Below are 15,077 nucleotides of genomic sequence, written 5' to 3' on the forward strand. Positions count from 1 at the left end.
ACGCAGTAACCTGGCGTGGCTGCTCACCCGTGCCGGGCGCCGACCCGGCTACGGACTCAGTGCGAACGGTTCCTTAAGGGTGCGACACCGGCGGTGCCCTCTCTCCCTGCAGGGGGATGTCAGACAGGCTCTCTTGCTGACGGCTGCCCCTAGGCCCCTCGGGTCTCCCATCCAAGCCCCAACCGGTCGCGACCCCGCTTAGCTTCCCCGGCACCGCTCACCGCCCGCCCCGCTGGGAGGCGGCCAGCCCTAAGGGCGGCGGTGCCCTCACTCAAGATGGCGGCGGGCGCCGGAAGCGGAAGGGGGCGTGGGGCGGCGACGGCACGTGGAGCAGGGTCCAGCATGGCGCGGAGCGGGCGGCTCCGTTCGGGCGCCGGCGCCAAGCTGAAGCGGTGGCGGAAGGGCCACAGCAGTGACTGTAACCCCGAGACCCGCCAGCACCGCCTGGCCGCCCGCAGCCGCTTCTGCAGCCGGCCCGCGGGTGAGGGCAGGGAGGGAGGCAGGCGGGCGGGGGGGTGGGCAGCGGCCCCCTGTGCGGGCAGCGGCCCCCGGTGCGGGCAGCTGCCTGCCTGTGCCCGGCTCTTCCCGGCGGGGGCTGCAGGGGCGCCGGGAGGCTGCGGGACGAGCCTTTGGGTCGCCAGCTCCCAAGAGCTGCGGCGGGGGGGGGGACCCGGAGCCGCTGCCCCCCGAGCTGCAGCCCCGGGAGGGAGAGGCAGCAAACCGGGGAGGAGTGCCGAGCCCGCGGCGTAACGCGTGTGTCCTCCTTACCTTCGCCGTGACACCGGGCCTGTGGAGTGAAATGGGACACGGCCTGTAGCAATGCCTGTCACCCTGCCGGGGCCCGGTGCGAGGCCTTGCCCGCAGCCGCCAGGATACAGGCTGTCCTGGCTGTGTGACCTCTCGGCAGGCTCATGGCCGGAGCAATTCGGGCTCCCAAAAGCCCACGGCCACACCTGTAAGTGCTGCTGTGGTGTCTAGTGTGGAGAGAAATGTGACAGAGACTCCCATTCAGAAGGCCGCATGATGGGGAAGACAAACCTCATAGCATTGCTATCCGTGAGGGGCTGGATTTCACAGCCCTGGCTGCTGTTGGCCAAGGAGATCTTTCTCCTGCAGATAAAGAAATGTGTCTTGCAGCACGCACTGTCCTCTTGCAGCTGGTTGCAAGCTGGTGTCTGGGACTTGGAGGGACATGAAGCGTGTGCCTTGGCTGTCTGGTTGCTGGACTGTGTCCTGGTTTGTTTTCACAGGAATGAGGAGCTCTTTCCAGTTATTACTGTGCTTTCTGCCATCAGGGGGAAGGAGCATCTCTGTCCCACATGCTGCAGATGAGCTCCAGCCAAGCTGGTCTGGCAGGGAGGGGAGGGGGGGTGGCCATGGGGGGTTTTGGGGTGAATGGCGGAGCAACACAACTTCGCTGTTCTGAACATACCTCTTCATCCCGGCAGAGAGAAGTAACTTGACGGTGGATGCGGTGAAGCTGCACAATGAGCTGCAGTCGGGGTCCCTGCGTTTGGAGCGGACGAGTGACAGCGCTCAGCTCCGTATGGAGGACGATGATATTGGGGAGGCTGCCACAGAAAAGTCCTCTGGCACCTTCCTGAGCGGACTGAGCGACTGCACCAATGTCACCTTCAGCAAGGTGCAGCGCTTCTGGGAGTCCAACTCTGCCGCTCACAAAGAGGTATGGGCAGGAGCAGGGCTGGGGCAGTCCAGTGGGGATGGCCCCCCAGATGCGAGGCTGAGGGCGCTGACCTGCTCTGCTTGCTGCTTGTAGATCTGTGCTGTGCTGGCAGCCGTGACGGAGGTGATCCGCTCACGGGGGGGCAAGGAGAGCGAGACAGAGTACTTTGCTGCACTGGTGAGTGACAGTCATGGGGAGGAGGCGTGAGGGGAGTTGCTGTTGGCAGCATGGGTGGGCTTGGGAGGGTTGGTGGAGGAAGGTGGTGTGCTCGTAGCTGAGGCCCTGGGTGTCTTTCTTCAGCAGAGATACTGTTGGGCTGCTTTTGATTTCTCTGCTTCCCTTCCCAAGGGTTGGGGTTGGGGAAGGGCTGGCTTGGTGTGAACTCCTGTTCCCCCTCGCTCACGCATCCTCTGTTCCCAGATGACCACGCTGGAGGCGGTGGAGTCCCCCGAGTCGCTGGCTGCTGTCGCCTACCTGCTCAACCTCGTCCTAAAGCGGTGAGCAGCTGGCAAAGGAATGGGGAGAGTTACCTAGCCCCATCATGAAAAAGGGGCTGGCGCTGTCCCCCTTGCTGAGCTGGGGAAATGACCCAACCAGGGCAAGCTGGGCATGTGGTTCCCTGTGAGACTGCCACCGGCTGCCTGCTCCTCGCACCGCTGACATGCCTTCTTCTCCCGGCAGGGTCCCAAGCCCTGTGCTCATAAAAAAGTTCTCAGACACCTCAAAAGCCTTCATGGGTATCATGTCCTCGCAGGCCTGCAGCAGCTCTACCTCTGCCCTGCGATGGGTGAGTAGCCAAGAGACAGCCAGCCATGCCAGCTCTGCCTAGGATTCTGCTGAGAGCTGGGGTCAAGGCTGCTGCTGTAGCGTGGTGCTGGATGCTGGCCTAAGGCCATTGCAGTGTCTCTGTGGGGTGATGCTAACGTCCTTCCTGCTCCCTTGTTATAGGTCCTCTCTTGCCTGGCCACGCTGCTGCGAAAGCAGGACTTGGCAGCTTGGAGCTACCCCGTCACCCTACAGGTTTATCACAGCTTGCTGAGCTTCTGTGTTCACACCAAGCCCAAGGTGAGTGCCTGGTGCCCCTGGCGAGGGATGACACTGCCTCTGGGGCTCGTTTCTGGGGCTGGCTGTGCTCCTGGGGTCTATGGCTTCTACTGACCTGGGCTCTCCTTTCCCAAGGTGCGGAAAGCAGCGCAGTACGGCGTGTGTTCTGTCCTGAGGGGCAGCGAGTTCATGTTTGGAGATGCAGCCCCTGAGCATCACCCTGCGGCACCCTCCACCGCCAAGTTCTGCGTGCAGGAGATTGAAAAAGCTGGAGGTGTGGGGCACTGGAGCAAGGGGTCTGCAGCTGAGTGTGGGGGGCCCTGCAGCCATGGAGAATAAGGACTTGAAGGGAAGAAGGGAGGGTGTAGCACCCTGGATTGCTGGGGAGGGTATGAGATGCCTCTGGGGCACCTAAGGTGTTTTGGAGGGTCCTGAGCCATCTGTCTGTTGCTCTGCTTTCCCCAGAAGTTGGGGGGGTGTTCACCCCAGCTCCATGGGTCAGCCCCAGCACTGTCATGGGGGCTTTGCCTCAGGCGGGGCTTTGCCATGGGGTACCACAGGCTCAGACATTGCTTTGCTCCCACAGGCACCAAGGAGGCGACCACCACCCTGCATGTCCTAGCCCTGCTGCGGGACCTGCTGCCCTGTTTCCCTGCGGCCGTGGTGAAGACCTGCTGTGAGACCTTGCTCCGAGTCATGACCCTCAGCCACGTGGTGAGTGTCCCCATGCCAGGGATGGCAAGGGCAGCCGCTTTGCCCCTCGGCTGTGCTCTGGAAGGGCTCGAACCCCCTCAGCTGCCAGCTGGGAGCCTGGAAATGAAGGATACAAATGTGGAGGAGCTTGGAGCTTGGGGCAGCTGGTGCTTGCTGGCCTGCCTGCTGTGGAAGAGGGAGGCTGAAGATGGGGCACAGTCGCAGCAGTGCTGGGCTTGCTGGGGCAGACCCCCCTTTGGGATAGGGGGACAGTGGGTGCAAAGCAGAGCCCCCCAGCTCCTGACACCGTGTCCTTTGCAGCTGGTGACAGCGTGTGCCATGCAAGCCTTCCACAGCCTCTTCAGTGCCCAGGCCAGTGTGGCCTGCCTGCCGGCCGAGCTTAATGCCCAGATCATCACCGTGAGTGTGGGGTGCCACTGAGGGGAGGGATGGGGCTGCCAGTGCCACAGCACCCACCCTCTGCTTCCCCAGGCCCTCTACGACTATGTACCCAGCACGAGTGACCTGCAGCCGCTGCTGACCTGGCTGTCCACCATGGAGAGGGCACACGTCAACCTGGGCAGGTGTGGGCAGAGACCACGGCTGGGCAGGGGGAGAGGCAACCGCTTGGTCTCTCACTTGCCTGGTATCTTTTCTCTAGGCTGCAGAAGGACCTGTGCTGGGCTCACCTACCCCGGCTCTTCTCTGCTGCCATGAACTGCTTCCTCTCCCCACACTCCCAGGTGGTGGCAGCAGCAGCACAGACCCTGGAGGTACCGTACCACACACGGGCACCATCCCAGTGCCCGCTGCCCCACTTGGCTGCTCTGGTCCTCCTGGGGGGGGTTTGGGGCTTGCTGAGGGGTGGTGTGCCCCTCTGTACCTGCCAAGCTGGGGGATCCGTGGTCCACTGCTTTCCCATTTTCCCTGTTTGCCCTTGCAGGCCCTCCTGAGCGAGTGCATTGCTCCCCACATGGAGGACCTGGGCACTGTCTCTGCATCTGCCCCAGCCCCTGCCGCCTACCTGTGCAAGATGTTCAGGTGAGGAGCGTTGGTGTGAGAGAGGCTGTCCCCGTGGGCCCGGCTGAGCTCTGAGCAGCCTTTGCCTGGTCCCCAATGGGGGCTGGCAGGCCTGGTGGGCACCCTGATCACTGCTGGGTCAGTCCCTGCCAGCGTGACTGTCTCCTCTCTCCTCCCCAGATCAGTGGAGGAAGGCCTGACGTACCGTTTCCATGCGGCATGGGACGAGGTGCTGCGGGTGCTGGAGGTCTTCTTTGAGACATGTGGGAAGCAGTGCCACCCCATCATGAGGAAGGTGAGCCAGGCTGGGAGGGCACAGACTCATCCATGGAGGCGGGTGGGGTGACGGCACTGCTCCCTGGGCTGCATTGCCCTCTCCAGCTGTGGAGTGGGGCCATGCCAGTGCCCGCTGTCCTGCCCCTGTGTGGGCAGGGTGTGCGCAGCTCTGGGACTCGGCACAGGGATGCACAGGGCAGCTGGCATCCCTGGGCAGGCATGCTGAGTGACACATGCCAAACCTGCCTCCATGGCTCCTCTGTGACCATCCTGCCCTGTCCCCACAGTGTCTCCGTTCCTTGTGTGACCTGCGTCTCTCCCCACACTTCCCCTATACCACTGAAGTGGACCAGGCAGTGGGAGCTGCCGTGAGCACCATGGGCCCTGAGGTGCTGCTGGAAGCTGTGCCCCTGGAAATTGACGGCAAAGAGTGAGTACAGTCATGGGGTAGCAATTTTGCAGCAGTTTGTTACGTTCCTGTTCAGTCCCCATGCAGTGCTGGAGGTGTTTGGCTCTGCTGAGCTAACCTGTGCCCAGCTTTGTGGCTGGGTGGAGGTGCCCTGTGCCCAGGGGCTGATCCTGGCAGTGCCCCATGCTCCCCTGACCTGTGCCTTCCCTCCCCAGGGAGACACTGGATTTCCCCCGCAGCTGGCTCCTGCCAGTGCTGCGGGACTACGTGCAGGGCGCACGGCTCAGCTTCTTCACCAGCTATTTCTTGCCTTTGGCAGCCACCCTGAAAAGCAGAGGTGAGGAGGGTGGCACGGTGGGGGTCCCAGCAGGTGCAGTCCTGCACTCCTGAGAGCCCTAGGGTGCTCTGTGGAATCTCCCTTCCCTCCTCTGGTGCAGAGCAGGGCTTTGCCACCTCTGCTGCTCTGCTCATCTCCCCACTGTTGTCTGCAGCCCTGGAGTTTACCCAAGCTGGGAAGAGCATGGAGGCCAAGATCTATGACACATTGCAGTGGCAGGTAACGAGGAGGGTCCAGGAGCTCTGCTGTGGCATAACCGTGGTGCCAGGCTGGGGATTGGTGACTTGGGCAAAGGGTGCTGGCCTCCCACCTCTTTCTTTGCCTTCCAGGTCTGGACCCTGCTGCCTGGCTTCTGCACCTGCCCCACAGATGTGCTGGGAGCCTTCAAGGGGCTGGCCCGCACCCTGGGCATGGCCATCAGTGAGCGCCCAGACCTCCGCCCCACTGTGTGCCAGGCCTTGCGTACCCTCATCCACAAAGGCTGCGTGACAGGTTGGGGGGGAGACAGACCCTTGTGGTGGGTCCCTGTCCCCTGCGGTGACCCAGAAAGGGGAGATGCTGATCTGTACTGCCCTGTCATCTTCTCCCTAGATGCAGAGCGGGCGGAAGTGGGTCGCTTTGCCAAAAATTTCCTGCCGATCCTGTTCAACGTGTACAGCCAGCCCGAGGAGGATGGGGGCAGCAGTGCTCAGCGCCGTTCCGTGCTGGACACTGTCCGTGCTTACCTGACCATCACTGACCCCCAGGTGAGGGGGTCTGGGGCAGTGGGGCACAATGTGCTGGCTTGGGCTAGCATCTCCCAGCTGGACCTAGTCTGATGGTGCTGTGGTGGGTGTCTGACCAGAGAGGAGAGGAAGAAGGAAGCTGAGCAGAGAGCAGTCTTTCCTGCCCTCATGGGGAGGAAGCCCTTCCCAGCTGGCAGTCTGGGATTTCCCAGTCTTGCAGCCACATCTGGCATGTCATGCATCAGCCCTTTGTGAATTTGTCGAGCTCTTTTTGGACCTGCTGGTGCTTCTGGTCTCCACAAAGTCCTGTGGCAAGGCATTTGCCACGTGGATTGCAAACTTGTAAAAGCACTCCCTTCAGTCAGTTCTGATCCTGCTCTGTGTACTTGCCCTGCAGATGGTGTGTGGGTTCCTGCAGAAAGCCAGCATGAAGCTGACTAGTCCCGAGAGCTCCGAGTTTGCCAGGTAACACTCGGGGGCTGGTGCTAATGGGTGAAGCTGCCAGCTTCCTCCTGGTGAGCGGCACTAGGGTACTTGTACTGTCCCATGTGGGATGGGCCACTCTTATGCATCCGATGAGATTCACAACTGGAGTCCCAGCTTGGCTGGGCAGTGTTAGTGGTGCTGCAGTTATCCACCTGCGTGTCCTTCTCTACTGCAGACTCTCCATCCTGGATCTGGTGGTGGCAATGGCACCCTACGCTGATGAGCAGTCCTTGGACTCCCTGTACCGCACCATCCAGCCTTCCCTCCAAGTGAGTCAACCCCCAGCTCTGACAGGTGCAGGGGCTGCAGTGGGGCACCTTCTGCTTGCTGCCAGCTTGGACCAACACTCTGGGGGGCTGAGCAGCTGCTATAGGGGACAGGTCTCTGCTGGGTGGCATGGAGTGCTGTGGGGGTCTCTTCAGACACCATGGTGAGGGGCTGCCTTGACAGCAGGGGCTTGTTGGTTGTCCCTGCAGAGCAAGGAGCGCAGCATGCAGAAGAAAGCGTACCGTGTGCTGGAGGAGGTGTGTGCTGCCCCCCACGCCCCCTGCCAAGCCTTCGTCCGCTCCCACCTGCAGGATCTGCAGGCAGCACTGCTGGACTCACTCAAGAGCGCAGCATCTCCGGCCAAGAGGGTGAGAGCAAGGGCCTTGGTGGCGGACCTCAGCCGCTGCTGGGAGGGGATGGGGGGGGGTGCCAGGGGCAGCTGGGTGTGCATCCCTGGGTGTACCAGTGCTAGGCTGTTCCTTTCCCCAGCCCCGGCTGAAGTGCCTGTTCCACATCGTGAAGCAGCTCTCTGCGGAGCACGAGCCCTTCGTCACTGCACTGGTCCCAGAGGTGAGCATGGTCCCTGGGGGAACTCAGCTAGTTCTGGCTGCAGGGGTGGCAGCAGTGACGTGACATGGTCTTGTGCCTCCAGGTCATCCTGTGCACCAAGGAGGTGTCAGTGGGGGCCCGCAAGAATGCTTTTGTGCTGCTTGTAGAGATGGGGCATGCCTTCATCCGCTTCGGGCCCACCCCCCAAGGTGAGCTCCTGCTCCACTTGTTCAGCCCCCCAGCCCCTCCAGCCCAGGGGGATCGGACCCATGCCCGGCACCCCGCTGCCAGGGATGCTGCTGGACAGGGGGTAAGCACAGGCCTGAGTTGTCCCCCTCTTGCAGAGGCCATGCAGCGGTTCCTGCTTCTGGTCTATGCGGGGCTTACGGGCTCAGTCACCATGATCAGCTGTACAGTCCTGGCGCTGACCCGCCTGTTCTTTGAGTTCAAAGGTGAGCAGGAGAAGGAGGTCTGGGAGGTCGAGGGCAGCACAGGGTGACAAAGTGGGTCCCGGTTGTGGCTGAGCCCTGCCACGGTTGCAGATCACCTGGAGCTGAGCGTGGTGGAGCAACTCTTGCAGAATGTCTGTCTGCTGCTGGCCTCCCGCACGCGGGATGTGGTGAAGGCAGCCCTGGGCTTCCTCAAGGTCACGTTGCTGCTGGTGGACACCAAGCTGCTGGCTAAACACGTCCAGGCGATGGTGAGATCCCACACAGGGTGCCCCAAGGAGGGTGGCGGGGTAAAGCTGGGGCTGCCTTGGGCAGCTGGGGAGATCTCCAGCTGCACCCTGCTTCTGCCTGGGAGCCAGGGGTACAACCTTGATCTCAGTGGCTGAGAAGGCAGTGAGGAGGTCCGTCTCCTGAATGCTGGCATGGACTTGCTATGGAACTGGCTTTGCCAAGCAGGGAGACCTCTCCACAGCCCTGCCTGTGGTGGGCATGAGGAGACGGCAGCAGGGTGAACAAGGTGGCCGTGCAGGGGAAGGGTGGGAGGCTGGGTGCCCAGGGCAGGGGTGCTTTGGTCTCGAGGGTCTCTGTCCTGGCAGCTGGAGGCCGTGGGGAACCTTTCAGACGACATGAGACGCCACTTCCGTATGAAGCTAAGAAACCTCTTCACCAAGTTCATCCGCAAGTTTGGGTGAGCTGGGGGCTCTTGGGTTGCGCTGGAGCTGCGCTGGGGCAGCGAGGGAGCTCACTGGGAAGCGGTGCAGGAGGAGTTGAGCACTGACTGGTCTCTGTATGCTCCTCAGCTTTGAGCTGGTGAAGGGGCTGCTGCCAGCCGAATACCACAAAGTGCTGGTGAACATCCGCAAGGCGGAAGCCCGGAGTCGCAAGCAGCGTGCCCTGAGGCAGGCAGCTGCAGATACAGATGAAGAGGAGGCACCACCAGCACAGCCCAGAGGAGACAGGTGAAGATGGGCCAGGGGTGAAGAAGGAGCAGCCCTATCGGATCTGCTCAGCTGGTGCCTCTGGAGATGCTAGGGACATCTCCAGGGCTTCTATGTGCTGTGAGGCTTGTTCCGTTTCCATCATCCTCTCTGCCTTTTGCCCAGTATGGAGGAGATCCTGGCTGACTCAGAGGATGAGGAGGAAGAAGAGGAGGAACGACAGCAGAGCAGGGAGTGGAGGAAGCAAGCACGGCAGAAGGGCCAGGCCTGGCTGAAGGAAGGGGAAGATGATGAGCCCCTCAATTTCCTGGACCCTAACGTGTCCCAGCGGGTGCTGGGTGAGGAGCGGAGCTTTGGATGCAGCTGGGGTGGGATGGATGGGGCGGGGGCTGCTGTGATGCACAGGGGCCCTGGGGGTGCAACTGCCCCCAGGCATGGGTCCTTCCCCAGGCCCTGACTCACCTCTCTGTGAGCAGCCACCAAGCCAGGTCCCAAGCGGTCCAGAGGAGTGAGCCACAACTTCCAAGTGTCTGAGGATGGACGTCTGATCATCCATGAAGAGGAGGAGGAGGTGGACGATGATGAAGCCAAAGGTACTGCCTGGGCTGGCGAGGGGCCACGCTAGACTTGCTCTGTTACTCCGAATGGTTTTCTTCTTGCCACCCATACGTGGGTGCTTGGGGGGATGTGGGTGGAAGCGGCAGGGGTTGGTGTGGCCTTGTCACACCCAGTGGCTCTCTTCTGGGCTACTGCCACCCAGGGGAGGCAGCCCCCTTCGTCACCAGGAAGATACTGGAGGGAACATGGCCACCAGTGCTGGTTTGGCAGGGGCACCCTGCTCCTGCAGGCCACTCCAGGGGCTGGCACAGTACTGTGGCTCTCCTATGCCCACAGCCTGCACTGACTCTCTTGTCCTGTACCATAGGAGCAGACGAGGAGATGGCAGATGTGCTGCAAGATTTGGGTCTCCACAGTGTAAGTACGGGGCTCATGGTCCTGAGGGGGTACTGGGGGAACACAGCTGTGCCACACCCCTGCCTGCGCCATGGCAGCTGCAGCTCTGCCTGAGATGCCAGTGGGGATGCTTGGGCAAGTGCCAGCTGCTTGGAGGAATGCGGGAGGCTGGCTGGGGACAGGGACGTGCGCAGGCAGTCTGGAAGGTCTCCGGACCCCCGTGGGAGAAAGCAGGAGGTCAAGGGGTCCATGGGAGGGCAAAACTGTAAGGACAAGCCAGCTGCAGGGTCCCCGCTACCTTCTTCTGCAGAAGAAAAGCCAGAAGCGTCAGTTCAGAGAGGAGTCAGATGATGAGGAACCTGAGGCCAGGACCTACCCTCAGTACAGAGGTAAATTCTCTGCCTGTGCCCAGTCTGGGGCTCCCCAGGGGGCCAGAACCACGTACCCATCTTGCTGGGCTGCTTCAGGGCAGCTGGAGCAGAGAACTTTGCTTGTGGGAAATGGTTACCTTTCTCTGCTGTCCTCATAGCCAAGAGCTGGAGGCAAAATCAGGAACAGCTTCCCCCGCCTGGACTGGGAAGGGGGAGCCCTGGGACCCCCTTCCAACACACATTCCCTGTTTTCCAGCTGGAGGCTCTGGGATCCACCGGCAGCTGGACAAGGAGCCAGCCTTTGGTGCGGAGTACAGGTCCAAGGTGAGGGACCCAGGAGGTCACAGGGTGGGGGGGATGCTGCCTAGGGCTTTGCTGGGGCAGGAAGCACCAATTGTTTGCTGGGTGTCTGGTCCAGTAGCACCAAGGCTGGAGGGGATCTCTGCTCCAAGGGGAGTTGCCAAACACTCAGTACCTGTGAACGTTTCCAGCCCATCTTGGAGTCCCTGTCCTGCCCTTGCTGTGGCCAGTTCCTGTGCACTGCTCAAAGCAGGTGTCTGTAGCATCATCTGGGTGGGAAATCAGCTCCCAGGGCCACGTGCTTAGCTGGCACCCCACTGCAACATAATCTTTGAGATGGCCGGGTAGCAGGGTTGCACCAGAATGGGACGCATACATTTCCCTGGTGCTGCATCTTTTCCCATGTCACTGTCTCCCACAGAAAGGTAAAGGTGATGTGAAGAAGAAGGGCCAGCTTGACCCCTATGCCTACATCCCCCTGAACACAGCTAGACTCAACAGAAGGTGAGGCTAGCTGGGTAGGGTACAGGGTCGGGAACAGGGCCAAAACCGGGCTTTGATCCTGCTTTTTGTATTACGGATTTTTTGTGGGTCTGGGAGCTCCCTGCCAGCCTCTGCACTGCTCCCTGTGGAGCTTGGAGCATCCCTGTGCGTTAGGTGTGCCCAGTGCCTGCACTAACCCAGCCTCCTGCTCTTTCCTCCCTGCAGGAAGCGGGCAAAAATGCAGGGCCAGTTCAAGGGCCTGATGAAGGGAGCTCAGCGTGGGGCCAAGGCTGGCCGCAGGAACCGTCTGAAGGCCCAGCGCCCCTGAGGAGCCTCAGGTGCGTGGCTTGCACCTGCCAAGGATGGACAACACCCTGTGGCCTCTGGCCACCGGGGGACTGGGGCTTTGTGAGTGGAGCAGCAGGGACTCATCTGCAGAAGGTGGCCTCTGTTTGTTTGAGACTCCCTGGGAAGCTACCCTGTTGTGTTATGGACTCATGGCCCAAGCCCTGCCCTCCTGTGCCTGGAGGAAGGTGCTGGGTTGACTGGTGCAGGGGGGTGTGTGTGTGTGGGTGTGTGTGAGAGAGAGACAAAGTAATGTGTAATGAATTCTCTATATTGATAAATACCCACTGTTCTTACTCAGCCCAGTTTCCTCCTCTCCTTGAGTTGTGCACAGAGAGAGTTGTGCACACTGTGTCCCTTGTGCTCTGCCTGCTGCCCCAGTGCAGTGGGTCCTTCTGCCACTGCAGCACTGTGCCCCACAGGGCTCATGCCTGTGTCAGCCTGCGACCTGGAGCCGGAGCCCTCACCACTGCGTGGGGCTTGCCTGGGGGCTGCCAGGAGCAACACTGTGACACAGAGCAGTGAGGCAGTGCCCGTGTCCTGTGCCATCCTGGCTCTCATGCAGTAGGGCTGAGTTGTGGAGTTGGCCAAAGAAAGAAGCCAGAGATGAAGTCCTTCGCTTACAACTAGCTTTCTTACACAAACTGCCTCTTGGTAGGATCTTCTGCCCTAAACTGTGGGCCGGAGGATTTGTGCCATGGGAGGAATGTCTGCCATTTGGCTGCCACTGGTTTCTGTCCTGCCTCAGCCTGTATCAGCCATGCCTGGTTGCAGGGCAGGAACAGTTTGCTGCAAATTTCTTCAAATTGGCTGGAAAACTGCTACTGCAAATCTCGGTGCCTTGCCTTTTCACTTACCTGTGAGAGCTGAGAGAAGCCCTTTCTTCTTCTCTGACCACCTCCTGCCAGCTAAACCTGAGCAGCGCAAATAATCCTGGACCTTTTTAGCTCCCAAGCCATCTCAGGTTGGCCTGAGCATCTGTTTTTGCCCAGTTACTTCTGCACTGAGCCCAAAAGATGGTGTCTGGCCAAAGCATGCTTGAAGAGAATGGAGCTGAGGGTAGTGGATACAGGTCCCCTTGCTCACACTGCAAAGAACATGTATTTGTGAACATACCTGGCTTTCCATTCCTCTTCTATATTAAAAAGCCTTTAGTCCTTTGTCATTTCCTACTGTGGTAGGAAATTCCTTACATGCTGGAATTGCAACGCTTCTTGGTCTCATAATAAGTTAAAGGGATTGTGCTTGTTCAGCCTCTTACTGCAGGCTTCTTTCTGGAGGCTGCAAATCCAGTTTTGTGGCTCTTGTGCTTTTTGTTTTTTTCCAAGATCCTTTTAAAAGCCTGGAGGTGGAGGAGGAGCTCTTGTACTGGTATTGGTCCTGCCTTGTCAGGAGCACTATCCCCTCCCTGCTTCCCCACCCAAGGCTCTCGCTTGCACCCTTGAGGCCCAAGGCCATGCTGAGGTGCTGCTGCTCTAATCCTGCCAGAAGGGAGCCCACAGCCTGGCTTATGGGACAGGCATCTCCAGCAGCACCTCCTGACTATGTTCAGTCATCAGGAGCTACATCCATCTTCCTCCGCTGCCTGCAGCCTTGGCCTGATGCCCTCCCTCCCCTGAGAGCAGGACAGGGGGAGTCAGGCAGCAGTCACCTTCTGAGCCTCCATCACCTGTAACATATGGTTCCAGGCCCACCATAGCTATCTGTCTTCCTGCTTTCTTTTCTCTCCTTGGAGACAAGGCCAGGAGAAGGCTGTAGCTAATTCATTTAAAAGCTCCAGATTACTCACTGTATTGTTCTTCATTTGCATGTTGTTGCTTAAATTAGTGCATGCCTGCATGGAACAGAAGAGTTTCATTAGCGCAGAGGATGGTGTTCGCCTGAGCCGGTGTCCAGAGAACAGATTCTTCTGCAACAACATCTTGTTAATCAGCTAATTAATCATGTAATGCAACAGAAACCCTTGGAGAGGAGACATCATCCTGCTTGGGGAGGCTGGCTGCGAGTCAAGCCTGCTCCCCACCAGCAGCTGTCCCTGGCAGGGAGCAGAGCTGTGTCTCAGGGGCCTGTGGGAGCCCGAGCACAGCTGTCTGCTATGGGGCAGGGCGAGGGGTGGTGTATCCTGCAGCTACCAGCCACAAATATTTTGCAGTTACCCACAGAGAAGCGCAAGACGGGAACCTGGAGCAATGCTTGGCTTTCGTTGCTCAAGCTGGGAGGTGGCTAGAGGCTATTTCTTCACCCAGCATGCTGTTAAACCATGCAACTTCTTTCCGCAGGCTACAGCAGGCACCGACAGTATACCCGTGATCAGCTACACTTGTGCAGGAAATTGTCACAAGGGGCTCTTACCCTTGCAGTTACAAGCTGCAAAGCGGGAGGTCTCCAAGTTCTGGGTTGCAGGCATACTAGGCACGCTTGAGGAGAGGCTGGCAGGACTAACAGGCTGCCCCTGGAGCTAGCTGGGTGGCCCTTGGACTGGCTGGGATAGTTGCAGATGCCCACCCTGAGCCTTAAGACTTAAAATCAGGAGGAGAAGGAAAGCATACTTGTTTCCTTACCCTAAAAGCTATCTACCTGGGTTGTGTCCACTGTGGTATGCCGCTGAGAAGGACAGATGCGCCCCGTGGGGCTGTGCCAATGCAGCATCCAGCTGGACTGTCACATCCTCTGAGCACGCTGCAGTGCCTTTGGGGCTCCCCAGTTCAAAGTCAGGCTTCGGCACAGACCAAGGTGCAGGGATGGGAAAACCCTCCTGGGGGCAGCAGTATAAGAGGAACCTTGGTGTTTATGCTAAAATGATTGGCAGTGAGATAATTAAGTGTGGAAGTTTAAAATGCCAAGGGACCACTCCAGCTGAAATCTAGTCAATTAAAAAAATGTCACATTAATTCCTAGTCCCCTCAGCACTCTGATCTACAGTTTCACTTGTTTCTAAAAAGTTGTCTGTCTTGTCTTGGTTGCTACCTGAACACTCTGTGCAAACCCAGGTGCAAGCAAGCATGCAGGGCCACAGGGACCCTGGCTGGGGGCAAGGCAGGTGCTTCCACCCACAAAGGAAAAAAACAAAAACAAAAACAAAAAAACCCCCTGCTCTTCCAGTGTTTCTGTTCCTCTAATTTCTCCTTGATGGTGAGCAAAGATAAAAAAATACTCAAGCCGAGATGTGATTTGGGGTTTACGGGTGTTGACGCATGCTTCTTGGAGCACTTTGTGTGGTCTCTGCAGGCTCAGGCAGACCCTGCTGCATCCGTTACACGTAAGCCACGTTTTAAATGTTTCTTTGAAATAAGATGGTTGCAACTTGTATTTTTCTGCTGAATACTAAGGCTTGGGGTGTCAGGTGTGCCCAGGACTCTGAAAGACAGCGCCAGGAGACCTTCCACAGCTCCGGACCACTACTGCACACAGGCCCGCGTGTGCTGGTCATCGTCCATCCGTTCCCGCTGCGGTCTCTCAGCAGTGCCCTTTCTCTTCCCTCAGCTCCTGCCCAGGTCGGTAAGAAGGGGCTGCAGGTGAGGGGGGGGCACTGCTGTCCCGTGTACCTCCGTGCCTGCTCTGCATGGCCTCCTACCACACGCAGGACGCTCAAGCGTAGGCAAAACGGCCCGTGCACCTTCTTGCCGCCCCCAGCAGCGGGGCTGATGCAGCAGCTCACGGGCAGCCGACGTCGGGGGCGGCTGGGGCAGGCTGGCCGGCCGCCGTCGGGCCTCGGGCCCGCTGTGCCGCCCTGAGGGGTCTCGCTGA

The 15,077-nt window shown here is 59.6% G+C and overlaps 1 protein-coding gene across 1 annotated transcript; it reads left to right on the forward strand.

The window, feature by feature from the left end:
- Positions 1-298: 298 nt before the first annotated feature.
- RRP12 (ribosomal RNA processing 12 homolog) lies at positions 299-11,630 on the forward strand. Its single transcript, XM_069796760.1, has 34 exons — positions 299-481; positions 1,449-1,684; positions 1,778-1,861; positions 2,105-2,181; positions 2,366-2,471; positions 2,633-2,749; positions 2,864-3,002; positions 3,315-3,442; positions 3,743-3,841; positions 3,914-4,005; positions 4,083-4,194; positions 4,365-4,462; positions 4,622-4,736; positions 5,005-5,147; positions 5,342-5,463; positions 5,618-5,682; positions 5,793-5,955; positions 6,055-6,209; positions 6,586-6,653; positions 6,850-6,943; positions 7,151-7,309; positions 7,431-7,511; positions 7,594-7,699; positions 7,835-7,942; positions 8,033-8,190; positions 8,536-8,627; positions 8,740-8,898; positions 9,043-9,215; positions 9,354-9,470; positions 9,803-9,852; positions 10,142-10,220; positions 10,459-10,526; positions 10,924-11,006; positions 11,211-11,630. The coding sequence occupies exons 1-34, from the start codon at positions 343-345 to the stop codon at positions 11,311-11,313; spliced, it is 3,888 nt and encodes a 1,295-aa protein (XP_069652861.1). The 5' UTR covers positions 299-342; the 3' UTR covers positions 11,314-11,630.
- Positions 11,631-15,077: the final 3,447 nt, after the last annotated feature.

The sequence above is a fragment of the Haliaeetus albicilla genome, chromosome 11 (assembly GCF_947461875.1).
Source record: "Haliaeetus albicilla chromosome 11, bHalAlb1.1, whole genome shotgun sequence".
NCBI lineage: Eukaryota > Metazoa > Chordata > Aves > Accipitriformes > Accipitridae > Haliaeetus > Haliaeetus albicilla.

Bases quoted from the DNA above. Each gene is read 5' to 3' on its own strand.
- RRP12 (XM_069796760.1), top strand. From the start codon at position 343: ATGGCGCGGAGCGGGCGGCTCCGTTCGGGCGCCGGCGCCAAGCTGAAG. The intron at 3,842-3,913 runs GTGAGTGTGGGG...CTGCTTCCCCAG, and splicing joins TTAATGCCCAGATCATCACC to GCCCTCTACGACTATGTACC. The intron at 11,007-11,210 runs GTGAGGCTAGCT...TCCTCCCTGCAG, and splicing joins ACAGCTAGACTCAACAGAAG to GAAGCGGGCAAAAATGCAGG.